This window comes from Ascaphus truei, chromosome 1 (genome assembly GCF_040206685.1).
Source record: "Ascaphus truei isolate aAscTru1 chromosome 1, aAscTru1.hap1, whole genome shotgun sequence".
NCBI lineage: Eukaryota > Metazoa > Chordata > Amphibia > Anura > Ascaphidae > Ascaphus > Ascaphus truei.
The window spans coordinates 514072668-514098311 of record NC_134483.1 but is presented as its reverse complement, the minus strand read 5'-3'; the positions used below and the strand labels follow the sequence as shown (position 1 = coordinate 514098311).

At 41.9% G+C, this 25644-nt stretch overlaps 1 protein-coding gene across 6 annotated transcripts in view; it reads left to right on the top strand.

The window, feature by feature from the left end:
* The window catches only part of FGFR3 (fibroblast growth factor receptor 3), a 109265-nt gene that overhangs the window by 57480 nt on the left and 26141 nt on the right, over positions 1 to 25644 (top strand). For 4 of the 6 annotated variants that reach the window (XM_075571186.1, XM_075571181.1, XM_075571172.1 and 1 more), the window contains 4 exons: positions 9962 to 10131; positions 18501 to 18624; positions 20806 to 20996; positions 24663 to 24813. In XM_075571186.1, the coding sequence (XP_075427301.1) occupies positions 9962 to 10131; positions 18501 to 18624; positions 20806 to 20996; positions 24663 to 24813 (636 nt within the window). The remainder of the gene's footprint in view (positions 1 to 9961; positions 10132 to 18500; positions 18625 to 20805; positions 20997 to 24662; positions 24814 to 25644) is intronic. The other 2 variants (XM_075571178.1, XM_075571168.1) reach the window with 1 other exon arrangement.

Genomic DNA, 25644 nt, shown 5'->3' with positions numbered 1-25644 from the left:
AAGAGCCCGCATTCTTAACCTCCCCCACTGCTACATGGCTTCAGGAGCAGATCTTGGGTTAGAACATGAGTGGCCAATCAGACACCTACAGCACATAAGGGCTGTTTATAGTGTGTGCGGCCGTGCGAAGGCGTGTGCGCGGCCGTGCGAAGGCACGTGCACGTGCCGCACATGTTTTGTGTGTATACTGTGCGTGAGTGTGACTGTGTGTGTGTGTGTGTGTGTTTTCAAATAAATAAATAAATCCTTTAATAATTTTTTTAATAACATTGTACATACATACACACATATACGCACACATACTTACATTTTCAGCGGCGTAGCAGCGCAATTTCTTTCTTTTTTTCATCTTCCCCCCTGTCGACCGCTTCCATTCTCCCTGCCGCGCGCACGACGCAGCAAGCGCCGGCACTATAGAACGGGCCTTAGGCTGTTCACCCTCTGCACGGCTCTTACTAGCTGTGCCGAGCTGCAGTTCTAGAGTCAACCTGTGTGTTCAAAGCGTCAATGGAAGGATAAAAGTGCAAGGAAAATCATTACTGTCACTCTCTGAAGCATTGTTTCACGTGGATAGTAGGCAGCCTTTCTTGGTGTTTAAAAGACAATTGCTTGCTAAATGTAGCAGTCAAATTGTAAAAGTTTGCAACGGCTTAGCAGGGACCCACTGTGGGCCTGTCGCAGCATGTCGTGATTGGACAGTAATCGCTGCAAATAATAAACCATTCTCCCAAAGGATCTACTTAATATATATTATTATAATTGCGTGCGTGCGTAAAAATATACATAGTGCTGTGCAAGGCATTGTGAGTGCAGTGGGGTGATTGACAGCTGTGGTTCCCAAGAGGTTTTTGCGCCGGTCCTCGCGGTTAATGAGTGGCCTCTCACGGTGGACCGGTGCAGGTAGGTAAAATGTTGTGGTCGCGTGTGTGTGTGTTTTTAAGAGCATCAGACATGACAGGGGAGTGTAATGGAATCCTTTCCCCAAAGAGCTTAGTCAAATGTAGAAATAATACAGTCTGTCTGTTCTTAACTATGGTCCCCATTTTTATTACATCCGCAAGATTGAGTGGTGGGTTTTTACCAACTCCAGTCCTCAAGGGCCACCGGCAGGTCAGGTTTTAAGGATATCTCTGTTTCAGCACCGGTGACTTAATTTGTGGCTCAGTCAGAATGATTGAGCCACGTGTTCTGAAGCAGGAATATCCTTAAAACCTGACCTGATCTGTTGGTGGCTCTTGAGGACTGGAGTTGGCTACCCCTGTCCTAAGCACTTTTATATATACCGTACCTGACCTCCAGCACTCAATGATAGTTATTCATTAAACTGTGCTAGTGCCAATCGGGCACTATCGCATGGTAACTATCATTGACGTCCATTGGCGCTGCCATATTTTTGATGACCCCAATGTGTTAATCCACAGTTGGATTTATTAGATTGCATTAGATCAGCTGTCGGGTACCAAATATTTACTGAAGGTTGTGAGAGCTAAGCTTGCTGGCATGTGCCTCTTTGCCCTGCCTTTCGTCTGATCTGTGGGTGGGAAAGCGTCCTTCCGGCAGTGCTTGTTGGTACATGTATCCGAGACCTCAGGAAGAGCAGAAGGTTTGCAGAACACAGTGACGTCCTAATCCCAGATTCCCTAAACCTTGTAAAAAGGTGCCAGGTGAATTAGGGTTATTGATGTTTGAACACAAAGTCATGGGGAAAAAATGATACTACAGGCTAGATCTGGCAAAGGAGGAAATACAGATCATATTAACTCCGTCAGTGCTCTGCAATGTGTTGTGGGCACCTCTGGCACTGAGTGGGGTTAAAGGCCATCAATCCAATAAAGCAGAGTTTGTATTGAAACTAAAATGTTTGCAACCGCCTGAAAAATGGACATTCCAAACTTTCAGTAATATTCAGATAGACGCTAAAAGCATAGTCTCCCACTAACCATTTACTAGTGTCGACCTAATCGTGTGTGTACACACTCACACGCAGGCGTGTGTTTTTATATATATATACATGTGTATGTACAGGCATACCCCGGTTTAAGTACACTCACTTTAAGTACACTCGCGAGTAAGTACATCTCGCTCAATAGGCAAACGGCAGCTCACGCACGCACCAGTCAGCATGTCCTGAACAGCAATACCGGCTCTCTACCTGTACCGAAGCTGTGCGCAAGTGGGGAGACTATAGAGCCTGTTACAAATGCGTTATTTACATCAGTTATGCACGTATATGACGATTGCAGTACAGTACATGCATCGATAAGTGGGAATAAGGTAGTGCTTCACTTTAAGTACATTTTCGCTTTACATACATGCTCCGGTCCCATTGCGTACGTTAATGTGGGGTATGCCTGTACATGTATGTACATGTAAATACATGTACTGTATATACATAAACAAAAAAGAAACAGCACACCAGAGTGAATGGCAGGTGGTTAAAAACACACAACATATATCACAAACTTACATTAAAAGTTGTAAAAATAAGCTGCATATTGTCCCAGTGAGAGCAGGGAGTCCAAAAGTGTCATTCTGATGGGACCCCCTGAAGAAGCATGTTTGTGCGAGACGCGTAGTGGTCGTAAATATTAGTTGAAACGTCATTACACAAGTGGTGGTAAGGAAACTCCAAGATCAGCTGTTGAGCAGCTCAGCTGTTCAGAGACTTGATACGGAGATACCTCCATCACCGCGTTTGCCCATGTTGTCGCGTGCAGGACGCCTTAGCAGCAAATCGGCTCATGAGCCTTTTACTATGATCGCCACAACTCCCAAGTGCTGCTAGTAGCGTGTCCAGGGACCTTGTGCACTGGGTCCCATCAGAATGACATATTTGGACTTCCTGCTCTCACTGGGACTATATGGGGCTCATTTTTACTACTTTTAATGTAAGTTTGCGATATATGATGTGTGTTTTCAATACACCTTCTGCCATTCACTCTGGTGCTCTGTGTCTTCTTTGTTGTCACTTTTTGAAGATCTGTCTAGATCAGATGGAGGGAGAATGGAGCACCCTCCACAGACACATGCAGCAAGGAAGTAGATGGATTGTAAATCAATATTCTTTCAAGTTGATTGCCTTATTTGGATAGTCCGCACGATTGGGACTCTTTTATATATATATATATATATATATATATATATATATATATATATATATATACATACATACATACATACATACATACATACATACATTCGTTTATTTGTGAAGCGCCATCATTTTTTGCAGTGCGGTACAGAGTTATGTATATTACAAAAACAAAAACAGTTGCATACAAGTGAGGACAAATATGCACAAACAGATACAAAAATGTAATGAGGGCCCTGCTCGTGAGCGTTTACAATACATACAATTAATCCTGTGAACGCAGCGGCTGTGTTAAATTAAAAAAAGTTTTATGGTAAATAAAAATCTCATTTGTGAGCACAATCATGTTTCAGACAGGTCTGCAACCCAGCTTCTCACCATTATCACCTAGCATACAGTGCTTCCGCTGCAGCCAGGGATTCTGGGAAATTAAGGTCACCTTCCCCATAGTAAAAAAAAAAAAAAAAAAAGGAATCTGTAAGTTGTCTTAATTTATACATATTTTTTTTTTTTTTTTTACCCTCATCTACTGCTGTTACCCGCTCCAACGTATTTTAGTCTCTGAAATATTACTGTGAAATATATTTTGCGGGGTCCCTGAAATGTGGCTGACAATTTCTTTGTACTTTAAATTTGATTGATTATTGACATTATAATCTGTATATCAAATCCATGTAGAAGGTACAAGAGATACAATTTTTGTATCTATCATTTTCAACAAATATTAATGTTATTGTAATCAAATGGGGGGAGGGAATTATAATGTAAATGTTATACTATATGGGGTTTGAAAGAAAAATAGAACGAATTAAATAAATGGATTCCAATTTGTTAATGCCTTAACCTCTCTCTAAAAAAACAAATGTCCAAGCCCCTCATAAGAGCGAAGGGCTTTCCGAGTTTGGGATCGGCCTTTCCAGTCCAATATGTTTTTAAGGTTTCTCCAGTTGAAAAAAAATAAAATAAAAGTACCCAAGGGAAAAAAAATAAAAATACCAGGAAGAGCTGTGGTTACAGTGGCGGCACGCTTTATTCTAAAGCGGCCGCCACCGCGATGTGGGGAAATGTGCGGGCAGACGCCGGCTCGTTTGGGGTTTTCCCTGGCGCGTGACGCGCGTCACTGTGGCGCCGGTCACACGTGCTAGGGTTCCCCGGCATCCCCGAAGGCCTGCAGAGGAAGCAGGGGTAAGGGGGAAGCTGCGCAAAGCGGCGCAAAGCAGGAGCTGCCAGGGGGGAGCAGGCAGGGATTCGGGGAAGAAGAGGGGAAGTATTTTAATTTTGCACGCGGGGAGGGGAAGATGCGGCTCGCTCGCGGCTTAGTTTTGGCGCCAGCCGAAAAAAGCCCCAGCTATTACGGGCAAATGTTAGAATAAGCTCGGCTGGTACACTACGTGTTTTCTTGCTGGAAATAGAAGACAGAAAAGCCCAAATTCTACATCCAATATGACAAAAATACACAGTGAAATACCTATATACTTTATTCTCTTGAAAAAGGGTCATTTAGTGAAACCCTTTTGGCCAAAGCGTTATAAGCCTGCAAGCCACATCAGGGCAGGTCCTAACACTACCTGATTAAAATTCTCATGTACCTCTCTATATTTGGATGGAGAAGGATCACATTGGATCTGTCCAAATCCAGTAACATGAAAAAGACCTGCTCACTTGGAAAGTGGGGAGGGAGGGGCCCACTAACCTCCAAACAGCTGAGACCAGATGGAAAAAAAAGTTAATAAACACACAGAATCCCAGCAAGCTTCTGGAAACAGAAGAAAGAAAATGAAATTGCAAGTCAATAAAAAAAAAATAGTGTGTGGAGGAGTTTGAGTAGCATGTAGCATAAAGAACACTGTGGCTCGCCAGGCTTCTCATTCAGAGAGAGGTTAGTAATACTTGCATCTTGTCCAGAAGAACGGCTCTCTGTTTTATGGAGCGCAGCACATGCGCGCAACACATGCAGTTGCAGTAAAGTGATGGCGCTCATCCCTTGTAATACCCCCGGTAACATTTTAACACATGCTTTTATAAAGTGTGGTGTTTATTTTAATAACTCGCAAGCTATGAAGCAAAAAGTCTTGTTCTGTAAAATACAGTTAATATCCCTAAATGTACACACACAACACTTTGTATATATCTATAGTATGTGTGTGTGTGTGTGTGTGTGTTTGTGTATTAACGCTCAGCAGAATAAGTGGCACTTCCTCAGAGTAAACGCGTACATCACCCAGAATCCAGGTTGCTGGAGATATCCAGCCCTGATGAAGGTTTTCTTTTCCTGTCCTGGAGTTGGCCTAATGACCCCTTCTTTTTTTTTTTTTTTTTTTTTTTAATTACCAGTATTTTATATTTTTATTGCTTTTAACTTCTGTGTCCTGTTTCCATCTCTAGCAGTCGTATAGGGTGTGTGCTTAATTAAACGCACTTTATTGTACTTTTAAGGTCGCCTTCCCGTAAAAACCGAAAAAAATCTTCTAGAAATGGTCTGTTCTTTTCACCTTTTTATTAGCTCTCTGTGAGCTGGAAAGCACACTTACTGCACTGTTCCAGCAGCTACAGATACCTGATGGTATCACAATACATATCATTTTTTATTATTGTTATTTATTTATTTATTTTTTTTTTTAAAGAAAAATCAGGCACTCCCAGGACTTTTACCAAAACAGTGAAAAAAAACGTTTATTTCATCAGTCAACGTTTTGGTTCTAAGACTTTTCAGAGGTTCTTGATAGAGCCGAAATGTTGATCATTTAAATTAATTTTTTTCTCTTCCCTTTTTTTGGTAAAAGTCCTGTGAGTGCCTAATTTTTCTTTTGTATTGAATGTGCCACATCCTATATGTATTTATATGCATATATGTATATCTATTGCCACACCCACACCATATTCAAGTACTGTACATACTAAAGGCATAGGGAAATAGAACTCCTTGCAAATGCAATTTTAAAGTTTAAGCGACCCAGACCTAAAAAGTAATTTTAAAAACGACAAGCCAAATAGGGCTGCCCCCTTTGTTCTTATGTGTATTTCTCTGTCTCTGGCTTGTACTTGTGATTTGACTTATCCCACATTTGATATGTTTGTCTGCGGTGATATTCTTTGATAGGACTTTGTTGTTTTGGCAGACACAGAACCATCTAATCCACTGCAGCACTCCCTCCCACTCTTACACTCATCCAGATTTCCAACACGTCAATTGGAAGGCATGTGAATTAAAGCAGGGGGGGGTGGGGGACCATCATCTTCTCTCTTTATTTACATTGGTGGCTAGTATGTAGTTGACCTGTATATAAAACATATACCACGAGTACTTTGAGTAAGGTGTTTCTAAGCCTCACAGCAGCCTGGCGCATGGTCACTGACTCGGCTCTTCAACTAGTTCTCCAAAGGGGCCAGATTAGAACAGATTTAGGAATAGAAGGGCCACAACATGATTGCACTGTGATTTTTTTTGTATGTCTGCAAAATGTTGACGTCACTTGCCAGGGAATTTGTGTGAGAAGCTGTATTTTGTTCCCTGAGCAACAAGTATGAAATGAGCCGAGCGTAAGGCTGCCATTATACAGCCGAACTGCAGCCGGGCGCGCATATGTGACGTCGCAGAGCAACACGCACAAGCACATGCTACTGCGCGCGCGGCTGCAGCCTGAAATCTGTTTTTTGTTTGGCCACCCGCGTCACGTGACGCGACTGTCGCAGCCAGAAATCAAATTTTGAAAAGGCTTCAAATGTCGGCCGCATTGCAGTAACAAGCTGCGCGACAGTCGCGGTTGGTATAAGCGGTTTCAGTGTATGCATAGAATTTGTTTTGGCGCCGCTACACGCGGCACCGCGTCCGTTTTTCTGTATAATCATGGCCTACGGGTCACATCAAGGTCATATGTGGGCCACCTGTTTAACTGCCTTGCTGCGTAGCGCAGTTGTCCACTGGAACGCTGTTCTGTCATACGAACATAAAGAAAGCAAGGGCAGTTAAGCATCGCTTCAAATCAATAAACATTTGAAGCAAGCTATACATTGAGCATAGAATTCAATTTAGCTGCCTAAAACCTTTCTCACTGACTGCCCCACACCTCTGGAATGCCCTTCCCATCAATATCCGACTAACACCCTCTCTATCCACCTTTTAAGACCCATCTTAAAACACAGTATAGGTAGCTGCGTGGCTGATTATTATAGATAATAGGAGGAACATAGGGCACAACGGATTTAGAATATCCAAACTCATTTATTGAGCCAACACGGTGCTGGCTCAATAAATGAGTTTGGATATTCTAAATCCGTTGTGCCCTATGTTCCTCCTATTATCTATTCAGGACTGATCACAGGCTTTCGTTCAAACATCGGAGCACCGGTAACTGTATCATAATTTTTTTTCTTTTATTTTGAGGTGTGCAGCATCTTCCTTACTTGTCTTGATTATTATATATCTCATACATTGACCTTGGCCCATTGCAGACACACGTACCAGAACACCCTCGAATTGTCTCTGTACGTTCTCCCCACTTACCACATAGATTGTAAGGTCTTGGGACAGGGATTCCTTTTTTCCTAATGTTACTTTTATGGCTGAAGCACTTATTCCCATAGTGTTATATTATGTTACGTGTATCACTTCTGCGAAGCGCTATATAAATAGACGTACATGCATACAAAATAACATTGATATTTTAGCCCTTGCTTTTTGGGTTGGGGGTTCCTTCATTGTATTTAATATATTCAGCCTTTTCAGAGTATTGCATATTTACCTATAGGCTGTTGGCATTTTTACAAGTTAAAAATAGAGTCCCTCCTAAAATCGGACAAACAAGGTCCCTGGCCAAATAAGGTAATTGGAAAGGAGACAGAATAATGCGACACTGTAAAACCTACGCTAAACTACAGATTACAATTAAACGTCAAAAGTGTGTACGTGTCCTTTTTTCAGTCCTAGCGCATTAAGCAATTTTTTTTTAAAGCAGCAATTCATGCAATATCCAACTTTTTTTTTTTTAATCAAATCAGTTCTGTAGTATTACATAATACTACATTTTTTAAATTCAACTCTTAATGCCATTTTTAATGAGTTTTAATATAATGAGCATCCTTTGATTTCTATATCAGGTTTTAGCACCCTTCCCCAGCAGTGCAAGGTCTTTGTAACACTCTCCTGTTTGTGATACTTTGTTGCCAATATTCCCAGCAGTTTCAGCTGCAAACTGTAACAACAGATAATGTTACCATTGTAGTATAATTTACTATATAACATTGTAGCTAGCTCCTAAGTTACACTGACTGAAGAATTGATTGAAACGGAAAGTCAGCCATTTACAGAACCCTGGGAAGCCGGGTCTTTGCCGATTGAACACGGGAGAATGAAACAATCGTCAGCTTAGGTAATTTGTTTTCAATAAGGGTTATCAAAGGCTGGATGTATTAAAACAAAAAGTGTGCAGCTTGGATTGCCAGTTAAGATATCAAGCGGTATAGATCTATCACTGTGGCTGCCCCTCTAATACAGCGCAGACTCCATTGAATCTTTGAACTTACAGTTTTTCTGCTTTTTGTTTAAAGCCCCACAGTTACACTGGGGCAGTCTGACCCTTTAGTTCCTTGCACACAGTGCTGTTCCGCAGTAGGAGACCTCTTCCTCGGGTGTGTGTATATGAGCCTTTACATGTGTACATCAGAATGTGCAGCACTTGCTATAGCACTATGCTAAAGGGATTGTTGAAATCCCAGTCCCTGCACGCCCATTGTATGCAGGGATGTGCATAGACTGCTTTGCTTCATGTTTAAGTCAATAAAACGTATTCTTGTGAAACTCGAATGTTTATCATCTTACGTGTTATCGATCTGAAAATGGAGCTACCTTATACTAATATTGTTCTTAGGCGTTAACTATGCAAATGCTGCACTGTAAATAAAATGAAAGATAAGTAATCAAATGTGTTCTGCAATCACAGAGTGCATACATAGTTTAGGTGAGATTACACTGAAATGTCAATATTTGTAGAATTTGCATACAGCAAGCTGGTTTCCACATATGCTTTATCACCAAGTGACACCTCTCGAAAAGGAATTTCTCACTTGTTTGCTGTTTTTCCTGTTCTGTGTATTTATTACCATTCATTTTGTGACACGGTACACTAGGGGAGACCAAGGACAGTCTGCAAATTTAACTTATATGTCAGGGGTTCCAAATGCTATTGATGATACAGCAAATAAAAATATCACTTGTGAGCACATTCACACGTCTCAGATAGGTCTGCAACCCTACTTTTCACCATTATCTCTTGGCATAGAATGCTTCCATTGCAGCCAGGGATTCTGGGTAATGACATGCAAATGAGCACAGTGTCACCTTTTTGATGGTACACAAATGCCTAGCAACGGGTGCTCCATACTTCTGGCTTCTAAGCATCAGGTAGCAGTGGGGGGAGAGGCCAGAAGAGGAAACCATATTATTGACACTAAAGTTATTGAGTGTTGCTCTGTGAAAGTTCCATAAAACAAATGAGAAAACTGTAGATACAATAGTTACACTTACACTTAAATCATATATTTGACACCATTGTAAATAATTGGGGCTACTTTGTTATAGGTTGAAAACCATTGCTATTCATATTTAACAGTAAATATTCTCAAATGGACATAGTGGGAATACATGTTTAATGGAATCCACAGACACACTTAAGAACATGTATTGGGTCTTCAGTAAAGTTTCAATTTATAATTTGACAATAGATTACGTATATGGATGTAGAACGAATGTGAAAGCAATTACAAGAAGACTATTATTATTTTCTTTTTTCTTTTTGAACTGTCTAGGATTTTAAGTAACAACTTCATCCCACCACAAGTACACATCCCCAAACCTTATTTGTCTAATTCCAGGGGCACCTTATTGGACACAGCCAGAAAAGATGGAGAAGAAGCTAATTGCGGTCCCTGCAGCCAACACCATCCGCTTCCGCTGCCCTGCAGCCGGAAATCCTACGCCCTCCATCTACTGGTTGAAAAACGGCAAGGAATTCAAAGGGGAGCATCGCATTGGAGGCATCAAAGTAAGTTTCCGATATGTGAACAGCATCGGAGAATGTTCCGGAGAATGTGGCATAGTTTGGTGCTTCTCCGGGTAGAAGGAGCTCTCAAACCTTTTCAAGCATTCCGTTAATAGAACTCAGAGTTCCTAAAGCTTGTATATTCCACACTAATTGTTGGTGCAGTAAGATATTAGACAGTCTATTTTTGTATATGTTTTTCTTTTCATTTGCATGTTAAATATAAGGGACCAGTGTAGTTATTTCTGTCTTGTCCTGAGAGTTAAGGTAGTTTAATGTTAAGTGTTTTTTTTATTTATATTCAAGCTACCAAACATCCTGATTTTACCAGTGACGGCCCCTGTTTTAAACAGGTGCAAGACTAGACCACATCAAGGAAAATGGGGGGTTTGGCGATTTTTACAAAAATTATCACATCATACTTCTAGAGCAGCCCCTTATGTCCTCAATATATTGAGGGTTCATCTAAACCTGTCCCAAGACTTTCAGAAATTCAGCAGCTTTTCTTTCGTATACTGAAAGTCTGGAATAGGAGCAGTCAGATCATTAACTTTGGATAAACAAGGATATAAAAGTGTATAAAGGTGTCGAGACAGAACAAAGTTATATTCATTATCCGTTAAACTGTGATAAAGCCAGTTGGGGTACTATTGCATGGAAACTCCTAATGAAGTCCATGAGTGTTTTTGCGTGATCGTTCCCCGATCGGCACTATCTCCGTTTAATGGCTAGTACCGCTGGAGGGGCCAAGCATTGTCAAAGTGCCGAGATTGTAGTTATCCATTTAATTTCCAAATGGTCGCACCAGAATGCTGCTCTCTTTTATGACATTATTATTTGAACAGTATGCAGATATTTTTGGGTCACCGGTGTACTCGACCCATTCCATACTTCACCCCTCCCCCCCTTCACCCCCTCCTCTATTACTCTGCAAATCCATGTATATGTTCCTCTTTGGTACAAGTGGATTTAACGGTCTGCAACTCTGGAATTTTGCAGGTCAACGTCTAGTCACATGACACAGATAATAGCAAAAGTGGTTACATTGTTTCTGGTGCCAAGTAAACCCTCATGTACACATTTAATGTGAGCTGCCAGCTACAGCGACATAAAGCAGGTGAAAACCTGCAGCTAAAATGGCTGCTTTTTATACCTCACGAACACACACAGCATAGAATACAAGATGTAATCTCGAGTCGTTAGATTCCAGCCTGACATTACACAATGGGAGTTTTAGCATTATGCATCGTATTCCAGCAATACCATGAGTGCAAACTTATTATGGAGTGCTAGATATGGCTGCAGTTCCATTCATAGCTGATGGTTTAGGTGCCTACATTATTTGAGTTCGAAATGTTATGGGATTTCCCCTGATGCACCTTTTTAAATAAACTTTTGGCTGCCGTTTATTACGGTATGAATTGGCAATCGTTAGTGGGGCATTATCGATCTCTATGCGTAGCGAAGCTCCCTTTCTCTACAAATTTAAGGATTCCCTAGCTTTCTGTAGCATAATTGCGACTGCTATGCGGCTCCGAATGCCCAATCTTCAAATAAACCTCAACTCCTTTAACGCAGGCTCTGCTTTAAAAGCTGCGTGATAGAGCATACAGAAGCCTAATATGATCCATGTTCGTGTATAAGGAGCAAAAAGTGATGCACAGAGTGCTCATTCGCATGTCGCTACCCAGACTCCCTGGCTGCAGTGGAAGCACTGTGTGATTATGAGGTAAGGCAGGTTTGAGAACCTGTCGGAGACATGTCAATGTGCTCATAAGTAGTGTTCATCATTAAAAGGTTGCTAGGCAAATGCAAACCAGCAACACATCTGGTTTTAACACATGTAATGCACCTCCGCCTGCCGTGCTTAACCATTTCAGCACTATTAGAACGTACCTGGCACATCCCTAGCGTGCCAGTGCCACGCCGATGCCTCACCATGTACGTCATAGGAAATGCTCACTGTCCAGCGACTTATCAGTCATCCAAGGCAGGTGTTGGTCAGCGGTCACATGACCAAAAATGCCAGCGGTCCGGCTGCACTCTTGCGCGGAAAAGGGAAAACAAAGCTGGCAATGTTATTTTTAGACAACAGACTAATTGCATGTTCTAATAACATGTGTAGACTGGCTGCTTCCTTGTTGGTTACACTGTTATTGTTTGAAAGGTTGGGCCAGGTGACACATTCACTATAAAACTGTGTGTCCACCCTCCGTGCTGCTGTCTTGCTCGGAAAGTGACATTCGATTTCACCGCGCAATCGCTATAACTGCCGGTGCGGTCATAAGCAGTCATTGTGGCAAATGATCAACCTTTGGCCATGTGATGCTTGGCCTTTGCCCCGACCGTGGAGCCAGAGTTGACAGTGGTTGCAAAAAATGCTTTTCTTTCTCACTTGCTTCTTGAAAGCACTAAAGGAATGTCCGGACAAAGAGATTCCGGGCAGAGAGAGAGTGAAAGGGGGAAGATCGGGATAAGCCGAATGCCTAACCCCTTATCTGCCTGTTCTAATCATCAGAGCACACAGGCATCAAATTAAAACGGGCTAAGGGGTTCTCCTTGAAAAGGAAACATGCTTACAGTTTTTGTTTAAAAAAAACAGGACAAAAAGGACTTGTTTATGAAGAAGAAAGAAGTGGCACTCACAACAACGTCTTCTAATGGCTTTCGTTTATTTACACAGCACTTCTTTTTTTTTTTTTTTTTTTTCTTCGATGCCGATCCTATTTTTTGCTGTCAAATCCTCTAGCCGTTCCCAGAATTATGGGTGTAAAATAAGTTTCCAGGAATTTTGTAATCTGTTGGTTTCCAGATAAGCCTGCGACACATTGCGGTTTGTCCAGTGTGGCGCTCCGGGGCAGCACAGGAGTTAACCTGGATACCACCGGGAATATTGCAATAATGCGGAAACTAAACCCTGGCTGGGGCTGCATCTTTGGAAATGTGCAGCTAACCAAACGCAGCATCTATTTTGAATTCCATCTCCTGTGTTGTTGGGTATGTAGAGGGGGTACTCTTGTAACCTCAAGTTGAGAAGTTAATAAAGGTATCAGCAATGAACACTGATTACCCAGGGGAATCCCAATTTGCGCCGATGTTTAGAAAAGCACAAACTGGTAAAAAAATGACAGCAGACAGTCACCTTGTTATAATCACCGAATCTGTGTTTTTTAAATAAAGCACCAGTTCTTAGTGCTGCCCCCTACCGAATCTATGTAACAAATTGGGTAGCCTTAGATGGATCATGTGTTTAATATGCAGTTAATCAGTTCGGCAGTGCACTGCATATCTTGCTAGTGCTGAACGGGTTGATGGGAATCCCTTGCTTGCGTCTCCTTCCTTGTTTTCTGCCATATCCATGGCCCCCCCAGCATAAGAACAAGGCGATTCGTCATGTCTGTCTGTCGTATGTTGCGCTGAAGAGAAGCAGAAGACGTCTTGTGATGGACAGATTTAAGCAGTGTGCATTTAGAAGGAAAACGGCCCCATTTTGAAGCCAATGAGTAACCCCCAGTAAGCCTGTTTGTGACTCCATTACAACAACCGCAGCAGTGTACTTGTGATAGGCTCCAGGCACAAGTTTTCTGGCTGATATCATTTTGTTTGGAGGGGGAGAGAAAGAAAGTGTGAAATACGAGGGTTGGATTCCATGCTTTGCACATAAACACTGTCTTCCTCTGTAGTAAAAAAGAAACTGTTCCTAAACATGTAATTAATGGCTTATCCCAAGTGTTTTCCAGGCTGTTGTATAGGTTCGTAGTGCACGTCTGTACATGTGAAAGAGGTGCAGACCCTTATGCAGTGCAACTCTAATTACTTTGGGTGTATAGTTTTTATTATAGCAGCTCTTTACGCTTTTGACAAACATTACAATACAGGGAATGTAATTAGTGCATCGAATATAAACGTATCATTGGGGAGAATGGTGTCCCTGCCCTGCATAGCTTACAATCATGTAGAATACCAGAAACAGTAGGAGTTAATCGGGGTGCATTGGTTGGAGCAGGGGTGCTCAACTCCAGTCCAGTCCCCCCCCCAACCCCCCCCCCCCCCGAAAGGTCAGGTTTTCAGGATATTCCAGATTCAGCACAGGGGGCTCAGAGGTTCAGTCGAAGACTGAGCCCCCTGTGCTGAAGCTGGGACTGACTGAGCCACCTGTGCTGAAGCTGGGATATCCTGAAAACGGAGGGGTGTGGGGGGGGGGGTTGAGCACCCCTGTGTTAGTGTGTTATAAGAGCATACTGTAGATTAGCAAGTTGTGGTCACCCAGGAATATTTAAATGTTTCTGCGAGTTTGCAGATGGGTCTTGGATTTGGAAACGGCGCATTATCCATAGTCGCTCTTTTCACCCTGATCTCAAACCCCATTGAGAAAATGGCCAGCAACTTCCCATTTTTAAAGCAATATTCATACATTAATACAAAATACAGTTTATTACGTCACCCTGCTCATTACGACATCGGAAAGGCTGCAGCACCCTCTTCTCCGGCAGATATAATCTCCAACAAATGGAATATATAATGTATTCTGTAATATAATAATAATTATAATAGCATGTTCTTGTATCGCACTGCTAGTTATACACAGCGCTTTACAGAGACATTTTGCAGGCACAGGTCCCTGCCCCGTGGAGCTTACAATCTATTTTTTGGTGCCTGAGGCACAGGGAGATAAAGTGACTTGCCCAAGGTCACAAGGAGCTGACACCGGGAATTGAACCAGGCTTCCCTGCGTCCACCTCAGTGCCAGTCAGTGTCTTTACTCACAGAGCCGCTCCTTCTCCCTGATATTGGGCTTCTTAAGCCAGGTGACATTAGAATGCTGTGAAAATGAAATAATTGACCCATTGTCATTAATTTATAGAATGGTAGAAGTGATATTATGGTGGGTGCTTTCTGTTTTAGCACATATAGCAGAGTGCGACTGTACATTTCAACACCTAGTACTGTATTTGTTATCTCGGAGGAATGGGTAAAGTAGTAGGTAAATTGTAGGTGTACCTTATAAAAGCATTTAAACAGACCCGTAAAAATGCATTGAATTGATTTGAAACCTTGTGTTTCCATGGTAACCAGATGCTTTGGGGGAAAGGGCGGGGCTACAATCTTTTTTTGTATCATCGCTTTTTCCTTGGAAATTAATTATGAGGCCATATTTAACACGTTGAGTTCCTTGAAATTAGACTGTGCACGACTACTTTGTAAGGTACTTCTACTGGGACCCACAGCACTTAACATTGGCAATGCTGGAAGACTGGGCGCCGCCAGCCTTCCCGGATGGCGGCCACGCAATCGCTTTGGCAATCACTTGATGGGGAGCGCCACTTTCGTTCCGACCACTGTCCGCGATCACCCCCCGTAAAACGAGTGAAAATAGAACGTCGGTTTCCGGTACGTCAGAGGAGCTACAGACGTTCAGAAGAGCAGCCTGACCGTTAAATAGAAATGTTTATCATAGGGAGCTGACGACTTATGAGTTACCGCGCTATAAAAATATTGGCTTATTCTGACTGATTTACGGTGGGGTCGAGGTGTGAAGTGTGCCTTGTTTTCTCAAGATTACCAAGGCACCGTTTTTTCACTTACATTGTATTACATTCCCCTCCATCACCACTGAAGTTAAAGTTTGTGAAATATCAGATGATAAGTCATATGAATTCCCTTGAAGGGCCTTCATATTTAAATCCTTGTAGGAATCTGTATTATGCTAAGTCTGTGTACATTAAATGACCCTGAAAGAAAGGGGGGCGAGGGGGGGGGGGGGAAACTGCAGTGGATTATCCCTTCCCAGACTCTTGTGCCGTCTTATTGCATACCAGTCTGACAAACACTGCCTGGGATCCAGAGTGTGACTGCAAATGTTTGTCTCCAAGGGGAGCCAAGAACGACTAGGAATAATAAACCCAGGAGATTTCCGATAATTCCCTGACTCAAGTAACGGCCGTACCTCGTGTTTTCAGCGCTTTGGTTGCCGGTTTAAAACCATTGCAAAGAGATTTGTCGGTGTTGTTTCTAAGGGCTTAATGACGTTAACCTCTTCTCTTAAAGGGGGCAGTCCAACACGGGACCGAAATCTTATTTAATTATTATTTATTTATCAAATGTTTTACCAGGAAGTAACACATTGAGAGTTACCTCTCGTTTTCAAGTATGTCCTGGGCACAGAGTTAAATTAACGGGGCAGTCCCACCAACGACCTCAATGAGCAAATGACAGTATTGTATAGTATTATATGTCTTTATTTATATAGCGCCATTAGTGTACATAGCGCTTAACAGTAGTAATACATGTGGTAATCAAATAAATAACAGATAATATAAATAACAGATCATGGGAATAAGTGCTTTAGACATAAAAGTAACATTTCGGAAGAGGAGTCCCTGCCCCGAGGAGCTTACAGTCTAATTGGTAGGTAGGGAGAACGTACAGAGACAGTAGGAGGGAGTTCTGGTAAGTGCATCTGCAGGGGGCCAAGCATTATGTATCGTGTTTCGAATATCCACAGTGCTATTCATATGCTTCTTTAAGCAAGTGTGTCTTAAGGTAGGTCTTAAAGGTGGATATAGAGGGTGCTAGTCGGGTACTGAGAGGAAGGGCATTCCAGAGGTGTGGGGCAGTCAGTGAAAAAGGTTTAAGGCGGGAGAGGGCTTTAGATACAAAGGGGGTAGAAAGAAGACATCCAGTGGCACGTTTAATAGGTTAAAAGGATTCAACCAATATATATCTTTTTTACTTTTAATGGTTCTATAGTAACTAAATGATGTGGTGTATTACAACCTTACAACATTGACCTAATCCCGTTTGTAAGAAAACTGTAAACGGTTGGGATCAACAATTTAATTGTGTATGTATATAATAAATCATTTATATTTATATATATATATATATATATATATATATATATATATATATATATATATATATATATATATATATATATATATATATATATATATATATATACATTCACACGTAAATAGTATAGACCAGGCTACTGGAGAGGGGACTGCTCTCTGATTACCTATAAGATACTGACAAAAATAACAAAGGGGTAGGCACACCATTAATATGCAAAAAATGTCCAACTTTTGGCTACTCAACGTCTTGATAAAGGCTCCACAGGGTTGCCGAAACGCGGGGCCAATAAAAGATCATTTCTTATATATATATACCACAATTATTAAGGTTATGGTGGGTGAAAAAAAGTGACAAAAACCCTCCACAGTAAAGCATAAAGCAACTGTAAATATTACTGTATGTTCATTTGCATGTCTTAGACAGGTCTGCAACCCTATGTTTCCCCATTATCACCCAGCACACAGCGCTTCCACTGCAGCAAGGGATTCTGGGAAATTACATGCAAATGAGCACACAGTGCCACCTTTTGTCTCAAGCTCGTATTACACAAGCAAATCCTCAAGCCAATGCATACTGTTTTAAACACAGCTTTTAGACAGAGGCTGGGATGAGATGCAAAGCCAGTAAATATATATATATAATTTCCATATTATTCTTTCCCCCTTCCTGTTTGGTTAATGATGGCTGTGTTATTAGTTTAAAGATAAATTATTTTGCTTTAACCTTTTTGCTGCCAGTCTCTCACTCTGCCGTCCCTGTACTTGAGGGATCGCGTAGAAGTCATCACTTGTGGCAGCGATCACGTGGTTACAACTGACCCCCCCCCCCAGTGCCACGAGCGGAGGGACCTTCCGTTCTGATTTTGAATGCAATTTACCCCCTACAGTACAAGACGAGCAAAAACAGCATGATCTTCGCTGAACGCGGCATCAGCCATGCAGGGTTGATTTTGAATCTTTTCAGGGAAGTTGATTACATTTATCAGCTGTTTAAAAAAAAACAACTTTGGTTTTGCTAATTCTGTGTAACTGATAAGTAACACATATAGTTAGTTGATTCCAGACAGGGATAAGTATTTGGAAATCAGTTTGACAGTTTTCCTTTTTGTTTGATCGTTTCCTGTCAATTAAGCAACTTGCACAGAGTCCCATATAGCAGGAATTCTCAACTCCAATCCTCAAGATGCCCCCAACAGGTCCAGCTTTCAGAATATCCCAGCTTCAGCACAGGCGGTGCAGTCGAAGACCGAGCCACTGGTTTACCTACCTCTGCTCAATATGGGGATATCCTGAAACCCTGACCTGATCGGGGGGGGGGGGGGGGGGGGTACTTGAGTATTGGCATTGAGAACCCCTTGCTGTATAGAGATGAATGAGAGAGAAGAACCCACCATAATCTTGACCAACCATTTTCCCATTTTCCGAATTAGTTCTTCGTGACAGTTTTAACCATAAACAATTGTTACATTTCCAGGAATGTTGTTTAAAAAAAAAATGTTTTTTTTTATTCTTCAGCTTCGACACCAGCAGTGGAGCCTGGTAATGGAGAGCGTGGTGCTATCTGACAGAGGGAATTACACTTGCGTGGTAGAGAACAAGTATGGAAGCATCCGTCAAACCTATCAGCTGGATGTGTTAGGTAAGTCCTCTGCAATCCCTGGGTCATTTACACCTGTTCCAAAGCAGGGAATGGCTTCTACTGACTTTTACGGGCCACAGCAGCCGCCAACCTTCCAGAACGACATGTACCTATGCAAATGATCACCGGACTATTCATTGCATGACGTATTCCGTCTTTCATATGTATGAGAGGTCTGGAAAGCTTGTCTTCTTTGTGACCCTCAAGCTCTGCCTGTTCAAAGGCTTCTGTATATGTGCTGGCTGTACAATGCCTGTATTTGTTTGTTATGCTGGTTATGTTCTTACTGCTAAGGTTGGGTAAGGAAATCATGTTCCTGGCAACGATATAGTAGCTTTCTAATGGCTGCATTAGTCCTGGGGAGAACTGGGTTTGTTGGCAAGTGGACTTCTGCTGGACCAGCATACAAGTTCCTTTATAGATGTTTGTACAGGAGCTTTAGATGCTACAAAGTCTCCTCTGAAGAAGGGGGGGGTTTGAGGTCTTGAAATCTCGCATATAACAACGAAGCACTTTCATGTAGATCCAATGAGAGGTAAAGAAACCTGGCAAACGTTTTGGCGTCGAGACCTCGCAAATATATTTTATTTATTTTAAGAGGGGGGAAGAAAGACTATTTTAATGTAAGTGGGTGGAAAAATGTTGTGGCTTCATGGATGGCGTTCTGTTCTAGGAAAGCTTACCCGTCCGTTCACCTTATAAAGCTGGAGTCATAAGATCATGCCAAATAGGTTTGGTACTTCATCAAAATAAGTGATGGGGAGAAGGCAACACTGCAAGTGTCAACAGTTATAATCAAACAGAGCAATTTATCACAGTTGGTTGCATAGTGATGTTTGCTTTACGTGGAAGTGTGACACTGTTCAAAACCAGGGAAACACTATTCAGATTGTACAACATCTGTGATATTTAATACATTTGGGATATTTAAAGTGACAATCCAAGATCCTTTATTTTTTTTATTTAATATTTTATCTTTTTTTGTAAAACATTTTACCCAGGATTGAAGCAGGGGTTCATTTCAGCTCTGGGGACCCCCTTCTTACCGTAGTAGGTGCAGTGTAGCTGCTTTGCTTGGCTACCAGGGATCACGTAATGGCCGCTTTTCAAAGCTCTCGTGCCCTGCGGGCCAATAGGAAGCCATGATGTCATCGGGTTCGGCTTCCTATTGGCCCGCGTGACTCAGGAGCTTTAAACTTAAAAACCCAGCTATCTCAGCTGGAACAGCTACCGGCGCCTACTACGGAGGTCAGTATCTCCGGAAGCAGGGGGTCCCTGGAGCAGAAATTAATGGGGTTCAGCTCCGGACACCCCCTGCTGCTTACGTGGGTAAAAAAAAAAAAGGACTTGAATTGCTCCTTTAATAGCGCTACATCCCATCGAGGTAAAGTATAGGGATCAGACACAACTCTATCAAAAAGGACAAATTACTAATCTGATGCCGGAGCAAAGGAAACTATAAGGGACCACTATTCCCTCTATATGATAGAGTAAAAAAGGGAAAAGGGAGACCAAAAAGCGCACCAGCACAAACGGAGCAGGAAGGACCCAAAACGAAAAATAATTGAAAGGGCACTTTAATGTGACAAAAGACCCATCCAACGCGTTTCGAACGTCACAGCGATTTTTTTCAAGTAGTTGTTAGTACCCTGGTTTGGTGGTTTGGCTTATTTTGGATCAATATACCTGCATTTGAGCACTTCAGCTATTTTCTACATCACTATATGATAGAGTAAAATGAAACCGTGTTACCCAGCTCTCCAATGGACAGGATGTCAAAAATACATGAAGCATGAATAGCACAAAATGAAGATTTTACTAGTACTTGACTAGAGATAAGTAAACGTAGCAATCAAATGTAAATCACATTCGAGAAAAGGGTTATATATATATATATTACATGTGTATATATATATATATATATATATATATATATATATATATATATATATATATATATACTGTGTGTGTGTATATGTGTACGTATATATACAAATGCCTATACAATCAATCATGAATGGTAGAAAGATACACAATTTTTTCAGTATAGTTTGCCCATGGTGTTTGCTTCGCATACCATAGCAACGACATCTCTTATCATTAACCATGTCATCACTAACCGAATAAGGCAGTCAATACCTTGAACCCTGTTCATTATTATTTTTCCCTTTGGCGTTGTAGAGAGGTCCTCTCACCGACCTATCCTGCAGGCAGGGTTACCTGCGAATCAGACTGTGGTAGTTGGGAGCAATGTGGAATTCCATTGCAAAGTCTACAGCGATGCTCAGCCTCACATCCAGTGGCTGAAACATGTGGAAGTGAATGGCAGCAAGTATGGACCGCATGGTGATCCTTACGTTACAATCCTGCAAGTAAGTTAGAGAACTCATTTTCGTGTGCCTTGTATACGCGTGCTGGTCACACAATGCCTGTATGTTAGTGACACTGTTGTGTTCTTATTGCAAAGGTTGTGTAGGGATACCATGTTTCTGGTAATGTCATTGAGTTTCGATAGCTGCATTAGTACCTAAATATTTATTGCATTGTCTCTTATATAGTTCACAAGATTACACATTACCAATTTGACAGCATGGTCTAATGTTCATACACACATAAAATCACAATAAACTAATAACATGAGGGTTTTTTGGTGGATGAAATCTTTGTGGTTGATGCTTTAGAAACAAAACAAAAAGTTGACTAAATAACGACATCATATAAACGGTCCGCTCTTGACTCGTTCACGATGAGTGTTGTGTGAACCACTTACGGTTTGGGCATGTTCAAAAGGATCTTGCAGAGCTCTGTGCAGAGGTGTATTATTGACGGCCTACTGTTCAATCAATGCATCTTCTGAACTGCAAGCAAATGATAAAACACTGTAATGAGGAAGGGACTAAGGGGGTCATTTTAAAAATGGCGAAGAGTCAGTTCGGGCAGTGTCAGCCACAAATTCCCACTGACGTCAAGGCCATAAGTGGCTTAACGAATGCTGGCAAAAACATTGGTCACACATTGTTTATGAGCAGGAAATACCTGTTCATGTTGACCACATGACCTATCTTTGCTTAATTGGTAAGCAGCTCCAGGTGGCTCATTCTCCTTGGCCTCTGCCCCATGATTATTTTAACAGCACCAGTTTCCGGGTAACACTTCCTAGTTTACAAAAAGGTGACGTTCTGTCATTTTAAGCTTGTACGTTTTAAAGGAGCAATCTAAACCCATTTGTTTCCCTTCATTTTTTTAATACAAGTTGGAAGCAGGGGGGGTTTCTGGAGCTGAACCCCATTCATTTCAGCTCCGGGGATGTCCTGCATCCGGAGATAGACCCCTGAAGCGGGGGTGCCGGTTATCTGCAGGTTTCAGCTTCCCCGTCGGCCAATAGGAATCTGCACCTGATGATATCACGGCTTCCTATTGGGAGCTTTGAAAAGCTCTGGAACCCTGGAGTGGCTTCCGGCACCATCTATGTAGGTATGTATCTCCGGAAGGAGCGGGCCCAGGAGATGAAATTAATGGGATTCAGCTCCGGAGACCCCCTGCTTCTATCCTGTATTAGAACAAATCACAAACCCACCCTCATATGGGAGGAAACACTCAAGTGTTACATAGTAGATGACTATTTGGTACAGGACAATCTTGCTTGGTAAAAGTATACTCTGCGCTGTGGAAAAACTTCCTGCTAATTTCTGAAGGGCTGAGTCGGCTGCCGCGATAGGTCGGCTTTGCTGCTATTTTGTCCTATTTTGGAATCATGATAATTGAAACAGCGTACGCTGGGCTGGGTAGAGAACTGCAATCCATTGCTAAACCCCTTTCCTCATGCAATGTCTACAGGAAACCTGTTTAGAGACTTTGAAGTGAAATATGTATCTTGTTTTTTTTACTGCTGTTACTTGTAGATTTTATAAAAAAAAAAAGTTTTGTGCAGATGATTCTTGTACATGTATTAGTTTATTTTACTCGAATTGAAACAAAAAGCACTCTGTCTTACTTCGGTTTAACACTTTTGAGGCCAGATTGCGCCTCTGCCACACCAACGGGTTAAAGTGGGAATCCAAGCCGGCGATTAATTTTTTTCGAGATTTATTTTTAATTATTTATTTATTTTAAACATAGGATTGAAGCGGGGGGGGGGGGGGTCTCCGGAAATGAACCCCATTAATTTCAGCTTCGGGGACCCCCGACTTCCGGAGATACAAACCTCCTTGTAGGTGCCGGTAGCAACTCGGCTAGCAGGGGTTCACGTAATGACGGCGTTTCAGAGCTTCTGCGCCCTGCGGGCCAATAGCAAGCCGTGACATCATCGGGTTCAGCTTCCTATTGGCCCACGTAATGTGGGAGTCTGAAAAATTTGCTGCGATACCGGCACCCCATTTGGAGATCGGTATATTGGGGAGCAGGTGGTCCCCGCCGCTGAAATAAATGTGTTTCAGCTCCGGAGACTCCCTGCTTCAAACCTATGTTAAAAATAGTATATTAAAAAAAAAGTATGAATTACTTTTTAAGATACTTTCAAACACATTTTCAATGAAATTTACCCTCACTTCATTGAAGATGTGGAATGATTGCTGCTTTTGAGTGACAATGCTGCTTTTGAAAAAAAGAAAGAAAACCCAGCCCATTTGTGTGGGACATATTTAAAATGGCTACCTTCCTAGATATTCCGTCTCTGTGAAAAAAAAAGACATCCTTCGGTCCTGCTGACGTTTGTTTGTGTTTTAATGACTGTTTACAGACTGTAACCACGCAATGGCCTCCGTTACCATTATGGGGCCTACTTTTTTTTTAAAAAAATGTTAATGCAACAATCCATGCGCGTACTGGTCTGGGGAAAAACAGTATGGCTAAAAAAAATAAACCAATCTAGCAGAGCGCAACTGTGGCTAAGGATGAACAGCAGCACATGTAAATATAGTCACCCAAATAATAAAGTTATATGGGTGCAGTCACAAGCCAGCCCTGCATATTCCCCAACGAACATCGAAAACTCGGTGGCGGGCGGCGGGATTAAAGAAAGCGCACCACTCACGGCTTGCAAAGAATAGTAAAATATGTACTATTCAAAGAGATTTTCAATTTGATTTATTCTGTTGGCAAATAATAATCAATTTATTATTCAAACTGTTGATGATGTGCATTCTTTCTTCCACTTCCCCGCCCCCTGCTTTCTCTAAAAAACAAAAAAACAATATGGCTACCAGAGAGTCTACTGATGACACGGCGACCATCTTGGGTTTTTAATTATGGATTTCCTATCAATTATATATATATATATATATATGTGTGTATATATATATATATATATATATATATATATATATACATACACATTACCATGCAGCAGAACAGCAAGAAAGAGGCAGCACTCAGAAGTAAGTACTGTATACCGAAAAAATCTATTATAACAGACACATAAGACCTATACTTACTTCTGAGTGCTGCCTCTTTCTTGCTGTTCTTCTGCCCTGCTGGATGGTAATATACATTTTTGCATTTCTTATTAAACTAGCACCAGGCCCTTTTTGGATTTCTACATTGGAGTGCTTGCTTCGCTCTCTCTCGCTCTATCTCTCTCCCTCCCTCCCTCTCTCTGTCTCTCCCTCTCTCTGTCTCTCCCTCTCTCTGTCTCTCCCTTTCTCTCTCTCTCGCTCCCCCTCTCTCTCGCTCCCCCTCTCTCTTGCTCTCTCTGGCTCTCTCTCTCTCTCTCTCTTCCCCCCCTCTCTATCTCTCATTTATATATATATATATATATATTTTTTTTTTATACATATATATATATATTACCAGCAAATTAAGTGTTACACTGTGTACTGAACGGATTTGTTTAGGGCAATGAATAAAAGTGGTTTCGGCATGTTTGTTTTAAATTAATTTATGGTATTGCCCACTGAGGCCTTTTCTGCCAGAGGCGCCCAGCACGTTGGCATTGCAGGCCTCTCTGGCAGGGAAGGTATAAAATGGTTATAACCCAGTGTCCGAAGCGACACTTATTTATTTAGCTTTCCACTGAAGTTCAGGTGTTTCTATTCCTGCAGTCCTGGCGCAGCGAAATCACAGAAGCTGATGCTAGCCTAACTCTATACAATGTGACAGAGCAAGATGAAGGAGAATATGTGTGTAGAGCCAACAATTTCATAGGCATAGCTGAGGAACCATTTTGGCTCCACATTTACAAACCAACGCCAGGTAAACAAAAGACTCTGTCCCAAGGCCTTGAAGTGGTTGTAAGAATGAGCCCTTTGAAAAGGGGACTTTGAGAACTAATGTACTGAGACCTCTTTGGGAACTCCGGTAACTGTTGCTGAATGACTTGACATTTGTGCTGCATTTTTTTTTTTGATGTTTTTTTTTTCTCTTCAAAATCTAAATCCTTTTGAAGAGATTTGCAATGGAAAAATACCCACAATCAGCTGACTTCGGCTCCGTTCGGCATTGGCACGGAGGCAGCATCAAAAAGCACATTTTAATGCTAACGGGACACAAAAAAAAAATATCCAAACTAGCTACCAAACTCTGCAGTTACAGTTGAATTCAATGAATATGTAAACGCTTACATCTGTAGAGTAAAATGTATGCTACGGTAGGCAAACGTTATGGTGTAGGAAATGTTCTGTGCCGCTTTGGTACCGAAATGTTTCATTGAGCTGCATTTGTAACCGTGAGAGCATTCCAATCAAAGCGCTGCGTTCATTTACAGATGACCTGCGTTTAATAACCCTCTTCGGTGCTAGTGAGGCCTGAATGCATTGCAAAGCCTCCCACCACGTCACGGGTTAATCAGCTGTTGCTTCAACCTGAGCGGCAGAGGGGAGACGTGGTGCACTGGAATTGTTCAAATAATTCTCATGCTCCCCCCCCCCCCCACCCCCTGTCCCATATTTTACCTTTGAATTTAGCCCCCTGCTCACGCTGTGTTGTGGGTCCATTTTTCCGTATTTCGTTTGGTTGCATGCGACATTAGTGGGACAGAGTGCACAGCCTGGTGAAGGGTTCTGGTGTCTTTTTCTTACAGGTGGC